Below are 12,936 nucleotides of genomic sequence, written 5' to 3' on the forward strand. Positions count from 1 at the left end.
GCAGTGAACCGAGATCACACCACTGCATTCCAGCCCGGGTGACAGAGTGAGACTCCATCTCAATAAAAAAAAAAAAAAAAAAAAAAAAAAAAACATGATAAATCCAAGTGGAGGGCTCTTGGAAGATTAGGACTCAACAGAATTAGAGCAAAATTGGCTCAGAGGTAGTATAACTCCAGGCCAAGGGAACAATTTGATAAAAGGTAACAGATGAGAAAGAGTAATGCCTGTTCAGGGAACCAGACTAGCATGGCTACAGCACAGGTCACAGGAAAGGACATTAGTAACTAAGATTGGGAGAACCCACTTTAAGTTCTAGCAAAACACACCTGGTCTGAATCCTGGATCTGTTACCTTGGCAATTTATTTAATCTCACTGAGCCTCAGCTTCCTGAACTATTAAATGAAGTAACACCATCGACTTCACAGAGTCGGTGTGAGGATGGGCATGTGGCCACGTGGTTTAGCCAATCAGCTGCTCCTGTTCAGCATCTGGAGTAAGTGACACAAAGTAGACAAGGCAGAAATTCCTTCTAGTGGGTGCAGTAACATCGAATTCAGAGACGAGCGTGCAAAGCCTTCTGTGAGTATCCCAGGCAAAACAAATCTCTCCTTTGTTCTGAAATTTGTTCAGATACCTAAGGTTTCAACTCATTCAGATACCTAAGGTTTCAACTCATAATTCTTACTCACATCGAAATAATTAACTTTCTTGAATTCCTGGCAATAAGTCTGTCTGGTTATGACTTCACTCAGAATCAACACTTTTCTGGTGAATGTTCTTCATTCATCCCTGTTTTTCCTAATCCTTTCTTCTCTCTTCTTGTATCATTTTTGTAGAGATTTGATTTGATTTTTGGAGACGGGGTCTTGCTCTTTTGTCCAGTTAGAATGCAGTGGTGTGTTTATGGTTCACTGCAGCCTCAAACTCCTGGACTCAAGCAATCCTCCCGCCTCCGCCTCCCGAGCAGCTGGGACTACAGGCGCAAACCACCACACCCGGCTAATGTTTTTCTGTTTCATGTTTAATGAGTCTCCTTATGTTGCCCACGCTGGTCTTGAACTCCTGGTCTCAAGCAAACCTCCCACCTCAGCCTTCCAAAGTGCTGGGACTACAGGCGTGAGCCACTGCACCCAGCCTACTCTTCACTTTTAAATTAGATAAATTCTTCAGAAACAGCTATTGCAAGAGGTTCAAACTGGGAAAAGCCGCAGCTGTGTTCCAAGTTATGAGATTCTCCCTGCTTACCCTTGTACGTTGCTTTAGCCTTTACTTTTCTCTGGGAAAAGGAGGAGGCAGCTGCCAGGCTACTCACAACTCAAAGCCTCTTTCCTCCACCCTGCTTACCACCAGGCTTCCTACAAGATGGCATGTCTATATCCTTTCATTTTTAGCTCTGCCTTCCTTGATATTTCTCAGTGCTAATGAAGCCCAAGGAAGCATCTGTTCCCATTGTTCCAAAGAAGGGACCGTGGTGCTGTCTCTTAGAGAGTGCTCCCCACGCAGACGCCTCCTCTCAGAGCATCTCCACGTGCTGCTGCTTCACTGCATTTGGCAACTCCTCCCCATCCTATTATGCTTTGAAGATCTAGTGTCTTTTAATTTTGTTAAAGATGGAGTTTGTAGTTGTTTCTTATCCTTACTGTTTTGAGTTGATTCCAAGAGTAAAAGGTGTCAGACATGTTTTGATTCTGCCACTAATAGTTTTGTTTTGTTTTTCTGAGACAGAGTCTCGCTCTGTCACCCAGGCTGGAGTGCAGCGGCACGAGCTCAGCTTATTGCAAGCTCCGCCTCCCGGGTTCAAGTGATTCTCCTGCCTCAGCCTCCCAAGTAGCTGGGATTATAGGTGCATGCCGCCACGCCCGGCTAATTTTTCTTTTTTTTTTTTTTTTTTTTTTTTTGAGACGGAGTCTCGCTCTGCCGCCCAGGCTGGAGTGCAGTGGCCGGATCTCAGCTCACTGCAAGCTCCGCCTCCCGGGTTTACGCCATTCTCCTGCCTCAGCCTCCCGAGTAGCTGGGACTACAGGCGCCCGCCACGTCGCCCGGCTAGTTTTTTTTTTTTTTTGGTATTTTTTAGTAGAGACGGGGTTTCACCATGTTAGCCAGGATGGTCTCGATCTCCCAACCTCGTGATCCGCCCGTCTCGGCCTCCCAAAGTGCTGGGATTACAGGCTTGAGCCACCGCGCCCGGCCAATTTTTCTATTTTTAGTAGAGACGGAGTTTCACCATGTCGGCCAGGCTGGTCTTGAACTCCTGACTTCAGGTGATCCACCTGCTTCAGCCTCCCAAAGTGCTGGGATTACAGACATGAGCCACTGTGCCCAGCCTAATGATTTTCTGCAATCTAATGTACAGATTAATATTTTCCTAGTGTATTACATTGTGACACTATCTACATTATTGTTTTGTACCAAAAATCTATGATTCTAGCCATGTAAATCAAGAGAGAATTATGTCTGTCTTTCATAGAGGTCATTCTTCTACATAGGTACTTGTTTGCAATGAATTTTGAAGAGTTCTTTCGAGACATGATAAACACAAATAGACCTTAGTTCTTACTTCACATGTGAGAGAAAAAAGACCATTTCTAGCCTTCGAAATCATTTAATATAGACTGATAAATAGGCAAATTTTGTAGATTCCTGTAAATAAGTGTTAACATTCCGAAATGAAAAGGTTTTACCTGAATCTGATTCCGCAGTTGTTCTGCTTCTTGCCTCAACTGTTCCAGTTCACTCATTTTTTCAATTTGTTTACCTCAGGAGCTAATGAGTGAAAACAGCTGTTAAAAAACAGAGAACAAGAGAAAGATTCAGTTCTGTATTTACATCTTCATCTAGTTTTACAACACTGACATATAACTTCTTTTTGGACCTTCTGAAATTCAACGGAGGTAGTCAATTATTAAGGGAATTTAAAGATGCTTAGTAAATACAGATTGAGGTTATTTACTGAAGGGTTTTATATAAGAACATGATCAGACGATGGAGGAGAAATTGCAAGTTGTAGTATTCAAGGCTGAATTATGCGGAACTGGCACCAGAATGGAGTCCAGTGAGAAATATTTTACAATAGTTCAGAGGACACCAAGAGACTTCCCCACTTGGATGTCTGGATTGGTACCTCAAACCCCACCCCACCCCCAAGCCTTCCCCATCTCAGGAAATGGCAAGTCCATCTTTACTTACAATAGTTTAAGCTAAAAATCTGGGAGCAGTCCTGTTTTAATCATACCCTCCTCATCGAATCCATTTGCAAATCATGTCAGTTATTCCTTTAAAAATTATCCAGGTTCTAACTCTGATCTCCTCCACTTCTACTGTCTGGGTCCACACCACCTTCATCATCTCTCACCTGGTCTCCTTCCTACTGCCCTCGACTACTCTCTGGTCTAATTAGAGCAACTAGAGATCCTTTGAAAATACAAGTCACTTTAAATCCTCCAAAGGTTTTCCACTCCACTAAACTCTATTTTGACCCACAGAGCCCTGTATCATTACATACACACACAGACACACACCCCCCCTCTGACCTCATCTATCACTCTCACACTCACTCTCTTCCAGTTGTTCAAAGACCTCTCTGATGTTCCTTGAACACGCTAAGCAGGCCCCAGTCTCAGTGTCTTTGCATTTGCTCCTGCCTCTGCTTGGACAGATCTTGTCCCTGATATTTTAATCCCTTGCTCCCTTATATCTGCTCAAATGCGATCTTCTCAGCGGGACCTTTGCTCATAGCACACATGCACCCAAACACGCTCCTCTTACCCTGTCTTGTTTTTCACTATAAGACTCAACACCATCAGCAAGTATTTACTTATTTGTGATCTCTTTCCTTCTGATAAGATGTAAAGGGCCGGGCGTGGTGGCTCACGCCTGTAATCCCATCACTTTGGGAGGCCGAGGTGGGTGGATCGCTTGAGGCCAGGAATTCAAGACCAGCCCGGGCAACATGGTGAAACCTCGACTCTACCAAAAATACAAAAATTAGCCAGGTGTGATGGCACATGACTGTAACCCCAGTTACTCAGGAAGCTGAGGCACAAGAATTGCTTGAACTTGGGAGGTGGAGGCTGCAGTGAGCTGAGATCACACCATTGCACTCCAGCCTGGGTGACAGAGCAAGACTCTGTCTTTAAAAAAAAAAAAAAAGGAGATGTAAAGTTCCTTGAGGCGGGGTCTCTGTTTGCTTTATTCTTTGTCGTATCCCCATCACTTAAGATACTTTGGTCTCCAGTAAATAAAGCAACCTGAAATAGCTTAACAAATAAAGGAATATTCATTCTAAGGATTTAGGATGAATCAGAGAACCAGAAGACAGGAATATTACTGCCTCAAAAGGACACTAGAGGCTAGAAACTGGGAGTATTCTTTCTCCCTGGTCTCTTTTCCTTGGTTTTTTTCTTTCTACAGAATGACTTTTTCTGCTCCCCTAAGTACAAAACCCAAGCTTATATCTTTTTAGGTCAAGATTGTAGCCCAAAATGACTGTCCTAAGTTCAAATTCCTATAAAAGATTGATTCCCCTCAAGAGAGAGAATTTGTTTTTGGTGTCTATCCTACAATCACATCAACCATGGTAGAAATATCTGTTTATTATGTTCAGACAAAAAAAGAAAAAGAAACCAGCATCTATTTATTCTTTCAGAATTCACTATGTATTTATTTTGTCCAATTAAAAAATAAATGTATTGGGATTGATTGGAATGGCATTAAGGTATAAAACAGTTCCAGAAGAACTAAAATCATTCTAATATTCCATTTCCAATTTAATACTGTGGCGTATTTCTCTGTTTATCCAAAGTTTCCATCTTTTATTTATGAGTCCTAACCATTCCCTGATAAAGTTTGATTGTTTAACAATTTAGTATGCATCTCAGAGAGGGCCCGACTGGACAGATTACAGCCGGTCTGGAATACCATTCTGCTGAACTGAAGACAAGCAGCATGCAGGCTCTTTAAAGTCACAACCTTAGCTGCCCTTGCTGACAGTTCCTGAGATATCCCTGGCCCAAAAGTCCTAGAACTCTGATTGATTTTGATAGCTCTTTATTTTTAGGGTCCCAAAAAATTTGGGGTAAGCAGAACTAGTTTACACCCCTTCTACTAAGTTGCTAACATACTAGAAAGAACTATCAACGGGCCTCGGAACTTTTTAAAAATTTGCAGTTATTATTATTACCATTATTGTTATTATTTGTAGAGATGGGGTTCTAGCTATATTGCCCAGGCTGGTCCTGAACTCCTGGGTTCAAGCGACCCTCCTACCCCAGCCTCCCAAAGCACAAGGACTACAGGCACGAGCCGCTGAGCCCAGCCTGGGTCTCAGAACTTTTAAGCATATTAAAAATTACCTGTTACCCATCCCACTGCTGTCCTTCCCAAAGCCACACACACATACCAGTGACCTTCTAAAGCAGGAGCTACCTGTAGTAAGAGTTACTTGGGACAGACTATGATCTGTACCAAATGAATGAGAATTTCCAGGCTGAGTGCCCCTAAGGATGGAGGTACCATGAAGAGAAATGGGAAACAAAAAGCAGTTCCCTCACCGCCATCACTCTGTGGATGGGGCACTGATGGGATGACGGGAGAGGCAATCTGTCACAGACCCTGGCCCTTCCTGCACATTCTGGCTGGAATGCCAAGAATACAAGTCCCTAGTGGCTGTTACTTGGGCCATCTCTCAGGATTGTTTTGCAACATGCAACCTCAAGGAATAAGACAATGTCTCCTCAGGAGACAAAGAGCAGAATGACTTCTATTTACTGTAAAAGGGGTAAAACCCCCAAGCTCAGTGTCTCTAGGCTGTGATGCAAATCCAGTGCATGTGCAGCATCCATGTGGGCCTATCTGTGTCACCCTGTGGGCACTGGGGAACATAGGCAATCAACACAAAGCAGGATCACACCATGCTACTCCCCATGAATAATAAAATCTTTTGTGTCTGACCAAGGAGTCTCATGAAACAATAACAGACTCATTTATTCACTTGTAAGTAGGTAAAGATCCCAGGCCCTTTGCAGTCATGGATACAGGCTTCACAAGAAAAAAGATGAGGGGTCCAATGTGGAAAATAGTGAGTTTGTGGCTCATCACTTCTTAACCAAGCTTCATCCAGTACTTCATCAGGCATTCTAGGTCCAGCACTTCAAGCCTTTTCACAGTACCCCAGACTGCCTGCCCTTCCATCTTGTCACACTCAACAGCAAAAGCAAAACCCTGGATGAAATCAGCTACCTACTTTCTTTCAGCGAGCACTCAAGTGGCCAAACATTGATTGAGAAAGACAAACAATGGGGCATATCAGTCTACTACAAATTCACATCACCAATCTCAACTGGGCCCTCAAAACTACCTGGCAACCCTACACAGCTTTGTATGCACTGCTTCTGCTTTTGCTATCAAATATTTAAATTCATTTGCAATCTTTCCAAAATTTTGACCTTCTCACAAGCCCCCTTGCAGCACATGACCTTGCCATCTATATCATAAAGTAGAAGCCATCAGACATGAACTTTTTCAATTTTCCACTACTATACAAAGCTATAGATACATAACTGACTCAGCATATTCCTCATCTTCCTTCTTTGTGTGTGTGAATGAGAGAGAGAGAGACAGACAGACAGACACAGACACAGACAGACAAGGTCTCACTCTGCTGCCCAGGCTGGAGTGCAGTGGTGGTGAACTGCAACCTCAACCTCCCAGGCTCAAGCAATCCTCCAGCCTCAGCCTCCCAAGTAGCTGGGCCCACAGGCGGGAACCACCACGCCCTGCTGATTTTCTTTTTCGATAGAGACAGGGTTGCCATGTTGCCCAGGCTTGTCTCAAACTCCTGGGCTCAAGCGATCCCCCCACCTCAGCTTTCCAAAGTGCTTGGATTATAGGTATAAGTCACTGTACCCAGTCCTTCCTTTAAATTATAATAGAATAGCTGACTTCTCTCCTGTTTGGGCCAATTCCTCCACTGGCGATTTATTTATTATTCATTCATTCATTGATTCATTCTGAGACAGGGTGTCACTCTGTCAACCAGGCTGGAGTGCAGCGGCACAATCATAGCTCACTGTAACCTCAAACTCCTGAGATCACCCAATTTTTCCACCTCAGCCTCCCCCAGTAGCTGGGACTACAGGCATGCATTATCACGCCTGGCTAATTTTTTTTTTTTTTTTTTTGAGATATAGTGTATTGCTATGTTGCCCAGGCTGGGCTTGAACTCCTAGCCTCAATTAGTCCTCCCACTTTGGCCTCCCAAAGTGCTAAAATTATAGGCATGAGCCACCATGCCCAGCCCTTCCACCAGTGATTTAAACTCTCACCTTTTAACCACCAGTGATTTAACTCTCACTCTTACACTTCCAGTATATTCAATCTCATACATTTTTTTCTTTTTAGTCTTTTTATTAATAAAATTTTCTAACACAAAGACTGAACAACCTAATATCACATAGATTTAAAAAATATTAACTTTTTTTGCTGTATTTGCTTTATCTTTTGTTTCTGCTGAAGTATTTTAAAGTCAATTATAGACATCAAGACATTTTAGCCCTAAATACTTCACTATACATCTCTAAAAATATCTACCAAACCACAATACCATTATCATAACTACCAAAATTAACAGAAATTATTTAATATCTAAAACCCAGGAGATTTTCAAATTTCCCCAACTCTTTGACCAATGTCTTTTTACATCTGATTTGTGCAAATCCAGATCCAATTAAGAACTACATAATACATTTAGTTAGGTCTCTTGTGCCACCATCTAGAAGAATCCATCTCTTGCCTACTCTTTTGCACTTTCTGACATTGACTTATTAGAGAGACTAAATCATCAGCCAGGTGCAGGTGCTCACACTTGTAATCCCAGCAGTTTGAGAGGCCAAGGTGGGTGGCTCACTTGAGGCCAGGAGTTCGAGACCAGCCTGACCAATATGGCGAAACCCCGTCTCTATTAAAAATACAAAAAATTTAGCCAGGCATCATGGCATGTGTCTGTAATCCCAGCTGCTTGGAAAACTGAGGCAGGAGAATCACTTGAACCCAGGAGGCAGACGCTGCAGTGAGCCGAGATTGCACCACTACACTCCAGCCTGGGTGAAGAGTGAGACTCTGTCTCAATTAAAAAAAAAAAAAAAGGAAAAAAGACTAAATCACTTGTCCTACAGGATGTACCCCATTCTGTTTACTTCCTATGGTACTACTGTTTAACTTGTTTATCTTCTATACCGATTGCTTGTAAACTGGAAGGGGGTTAGATCTACTGGCTAGATTATATTTAGGTTCAATATATTTGGCAAGAATCCTTCCAGGTGATGCTGTGGACTTCATACTACAGCACATCAGGATGAACTTAATGTTTCTTTGTGCCACTATCAGAGAAGCTAAGATTCCTCAGTGTGTTCAGCTGTTAACAGCTTAATTTGTCCACTATACAGTTATAATCCCTCACTCTCATCCAGCAGACAATCTGTGGGGGAACTTTTCACTTTCAAATGGGTCTTTTCCATCAGCAGTTAAACACGCCCAAGTCTCTCCCTTAAAAAGAAAAAGAAAAAAGAAAAAATTCCTTGACTCCACATTGCACCACCACTTACAGTCCTTTTTCGTCCCTTCATCAAGGACTTTTAAAGAGAACTGCCTACACATGACCCCACTTTCTCACATGAAATTCTGAGTTCTCAAACCTCATGTCCAGCAGGCTCCAGCTATGTTTGGGCAGGCATGATGGAGAGGGAGCGTAGTTATAAGGCAAGGGGCTGTCTGAGAAATGTTGCTAAGCTGCAAAATCAGAACCCTTGTGATGCCTGTGCCAGACAACCGCAACCTTTCTTTGGATGTCTGAAAAGAAATGTCAAAGCTGCCCTTTTTCCCCCTTTCCTTTTTGCTGCTAAAAGGAGGAACTAACTTTTCACTCCTTAAAAAAAACACAACTGATTCATTTTGTCACTTGGGAGGAAGAACATTCTGATTACACAGATTTTTTTGGTGATCTTTTCTTCTCAGCCAACAACTGTTGGGTTCCTGAGAATACCAATAAAGCATGAATCTAGCATAGACCAATAGATTATAAACTACTCTCAGACAAGCCTAAAGGCTGATGAGGGTAAAACGAGGCCACAGGATGCCCCAGGTGAAGCCTAATATGGCAAGTCCTAGTGAATACATTTTGAAGGTAAGGATCCAAAGTGGCCAAACTGTGTATTGAAATGTGTGTACATAATATGACTATAAAAATTTTTAACTCTTGGAAACAATACTATTACATCAGGTATAGTTTAGTAAGTAGCTCCCTCAGGCTGTTTATCTAAAGCATGGGTAAATTCAGGAAAGGGAAGCTCTTTAGCGACACACTTTGACAGTAGAAAAGAAAGTCATCTAACCACTTGCCCTCCTGCAGTTCCTTTACATCCACAGTTTAATAAGAAACAGAAATCACGGAAGTGGCAAAAGGATGTCTAAAGCTTTGTGATGTGAGGAAAACAAAAATATGAAAAGTGGAGGGAGGGGGGGATTGGCAAGACAGTTACCCACTACTGAAGAAATCCTCCATTGGGTCTTAGCCAGGCGGACTAACTGCAGCATCAATTAATTCAGTGTTCCTTATTTAAAGTTTAAAATAATCAAGATCCCAATCTGAGAAGGGAGTAAACCAAAAAAATAATTTGACTGATCAGACTTTTCCTGAATTAATGACAAAAATAGGAAGTGATTACAGACAGAAAGTTTTTCATCTACACTAGTTACATGCAAAACAGAAAATTGAGTGGGACTTCTCCCAGTAACACAGACCTGATAAATGAGCCCCAAAGATGAAGACAAAGAGGCATCAAGCATGCTATTAAAAAAAAAAAAAAAGCTTTCAACATAGGGGAGCAGAATCTCCCCAAAGGCTTACTAACAGTTCAATGACCAGCTATACCCTCCAGCCCCACCACACAGACACATCCGCTGCTGACGATTTTTATAATTATCCCTACATATGAGAAAACTGGGGAGATGCGAAAAGATCAACTATAAGAGCTAGCAGCTTCCAGCTGGGCATGGTGGTCCATGCTTCTAGTCTCAGCCACTCAAGAGGCTGAGTGGGGGGATCGCTTGAGCACAGGAATTTGCAGCTGCAGTGAGCTACACCACTGCACTCAAATCTGGGAAACAAAAAGAGACCCTGTCTCTAAAGGCCGGGGGAGGGGGGAGCAAACAGCTTCAGTTGGGTAAATACAAGGTATCTATGATGAGAACACAGATACCTCAAAAGAACAAAACACCAAAAAAAAAAAAAAAAAGTCACAGACTGAGAAAAGATAGCTGTAAGCTAAAATTCAAATACTGAATTAGCATCTAGATTTTTAAAAGTAATAACTTCAAATGAATCATTAAAAAGACTAACAATCCAATAGGAAAATGTGCAAAAATATGAACTGGCAAACCGCAGCAGGAAAAGCTGCAGATGACCACATACAAATGAAAAGACACTCGACCTCAGGAATCAGGGAAATGCAAATTAAAATAAGATAGAATTTCATGCCTATTAGATTAAAAACATTTTATATCTCAACCAAGGGTTGGCAAGGTTGTAGAAATGGGACAAATTCCATGGGGCAACTCTTGGGGAAGCAATTTGGCAACATCTAACAAAAGTGACAACACATGTACCTTTCAACCTGACAGTTCAATTCTGCTTCTGGATATATAAGCCCTAAGGAATCTATAGTACATGTGCACAGGATTTAACAGTGTTCATACAGCACTACTTATAATAACAATAAACTGGAACACCAATGCCCACTGACAGGAGAATGGATCACTGTAGTGCTTTCACAGTAAATTATTATACAGCGGTGAAAACAAATGAACTACAGTTACATGCAACATAGATGGATCTTTAAAATAATCTTGGGAGAAAAAAAAGCAAATTCCAGGAGACACATACTGGCATCATACCCCTCTTACAAAACTCAAAAAACAACAACAACTAAATGATACATTGCTTAAGAATGCACACAATGGGCCAGGCGCAGTGGCTCCACACCTGTAATCCCAGCGCTTTGGGAAGTCGAGGTGGGAAGATCGCTTGAGGCCAGGAGTTTGAGACCAACCTGGCCAATGTGGTGAAACCCTGTCTCTACTAAAAACACAAAAATGAGCCAGATGTGGTGGTGTGTGCCTGTAGTTACAGATACTTGGGAGGCTGAGGCATGAGAATCGCTTGAACCTGGGAGGCAGAGGTTGCAGTGAGCCGAGATCACACCATTCCACTCCAGCCTGGGCAACAGGGCAAGACTCTTGTCAAAGAAGGAAAGAAAGAAGGAAAGAGGAAGGAAGGAAGGAAGGAAGGAAGGAAGGAAGGAAGGAAGGAAGGAAGGAAGGAAGGAAGGAAGGAAGGAGGGAGGGAGGGAGGGAGGGAGGGAGGGAGGGAGGGAGGGAGGGAGGGAGGGAGGGGAGGAAGGAAGGAGAAAGAAAGCAAGAAAGCAGGGAAGCAAGAGAAAGCAAGAAAGAAAAGAAGGAAAGAAGGAAGGGAAGGGAAGGGAAGGGAAGGGAAGGGAAGGAGGGAGGGAGGGAGGGAGGGAGGAAGGAAGGAAGGAAGGAAGGAAGGAAGGAAGGAAGGAAGGAAGGAAGGAAGGAAGGAAGGAAGGAAGGAAGGAAGGAAAAAAGAATGCACACAAGCTGGATGCAGGGGAGTGGTGGACGCCTGTAGTCCCAGCTACTCCAAAGGCCGAGGAAAAGAGGATGGCTTGAACCCAGGAGTTCAAGGCTGCAGTGAGCTATGACTATACCACTGTACTCCAGCCTGGGCAGCAGAATGAGACCCTGTCTCTTAAAAATAAACAAACAAAATAAGCAAGCAAACATAAATATATAAAAGCAAGTGCTATAGGAATCAAAGGTGAGCATATTAATAATTTATCCAACTCTTGCACCTGAAGTCCACTGGGAACAATAAAATAAAAATAAAGAAAAAAGAAAATGAAGCTTAGGGAGGTTAAATAACTTGCTTAAGATTAGAGGCAGAGTTCAGATTTGAATCCAACCATATGACTCTGAAACCCAGGTTGTTTACCACCCATACGGCCTCTTTTCAAAGGGCATCTTAAGACCTCTTTGCTCAATCTAATGATCCTCCCTTCTTATTGAAATTTTATTCCTGAGGCTTTCATGAACCCATACTTCTCCGATTACCCTTGTACTTAATTATTCCTTCTTTTTACCTTTATGGGTCCTTCTCCTCCATTCATTTAAATATTGATTTATGTGTCCAGGGTTCTATCTTCATCAAGCTAGTTAGGAAACTTCCCTCTTGGGAGGAAGCAAAGCTAAAGAGGAATATGAGATACACATACCATCCCTTTCTTTTATAAAAAAACAAAACAAAACAAACAAAAAAAAAACACAGAAGGGCACAGTGTAATCGTCAACAAATTTCAACCAATAGTGATTTTTGCTCAAGATCACATTGGAGCTGCTTATCACAATCTTCAAAGCGGCATTAACATCGCTGACTAAGGCAATTTTAAACCAATAATTAAATAGAAATTGTTTCATAAACACAGTGCTCTTATTTTGTCACCGTAACTTCTTGATTAAGCACTGTTTCAACACGAATATTCGATTCATTTAACACATTTTAAATAACTATCACATAGTGAAAGCGTTATTGAGCAGAAAGCAGCATATCAGTTATCTTTTAAGAGTTCAGCTGTACCAGTTACAAATATCAAAAGATACTAATGAGCCATTGTATCCAAGCCAATCTGTTAAATAAAATGGAAAAAATACACTTGCATAATTCAAATGGCCTTCTCATTCCATGTCTTAGAATGTCCACAGAACTTTTACTGAAGCAAGGCATTATGCAGGCTGTACAATTATATTGCTGTGTTAGTGAACACATTTTAATCTGCACAAGACAAGAAAATACAAGTATTTCC

At 42.1% G+C, this 12,936-nt stretch overlaps 1 protein-coding gene across 1 annotated transcript in view; it reads right to left on the reverse strand.

Annotated features, from left to right (window-relative positions):
- The window catches only part of LOC105489969 (G protein subunit beta 4), a 59,521-nt gene that overhangs the window by 29,733 nt on the left and 16,852 nt on the right, over window positions 1-12,936 (reverse strand). Inside the window, exon 2 of the mRNA XM_011755146.2 lies at window positions 2,686-2,784. Within this exon, the coding sequence (XP_011753448.1) occupies window positions 2,686-2,742 (57 nt within the window). The 5' untranslated portion in view covers window positions 2,743-2,784. The remainder of the gene's footprint in view (window positions 1-2,685; window positions 2,785-12,936) is intronic.

The sequence above is a fragment of the Macaca nemestrina genome, chromosome 2, assembly GCF_043159975.1.
Source record: "Macaca nemestrina isolate mMacNem1 chromosome 2, mMacNem.hap1, whole genome shotgun sequence".
Lineage (NCBI taxonomy): Eukaryota > Metazoa > Chordata > Mammalia > Primates > Cercopithecidae > Macaca > Macaca nemestrina.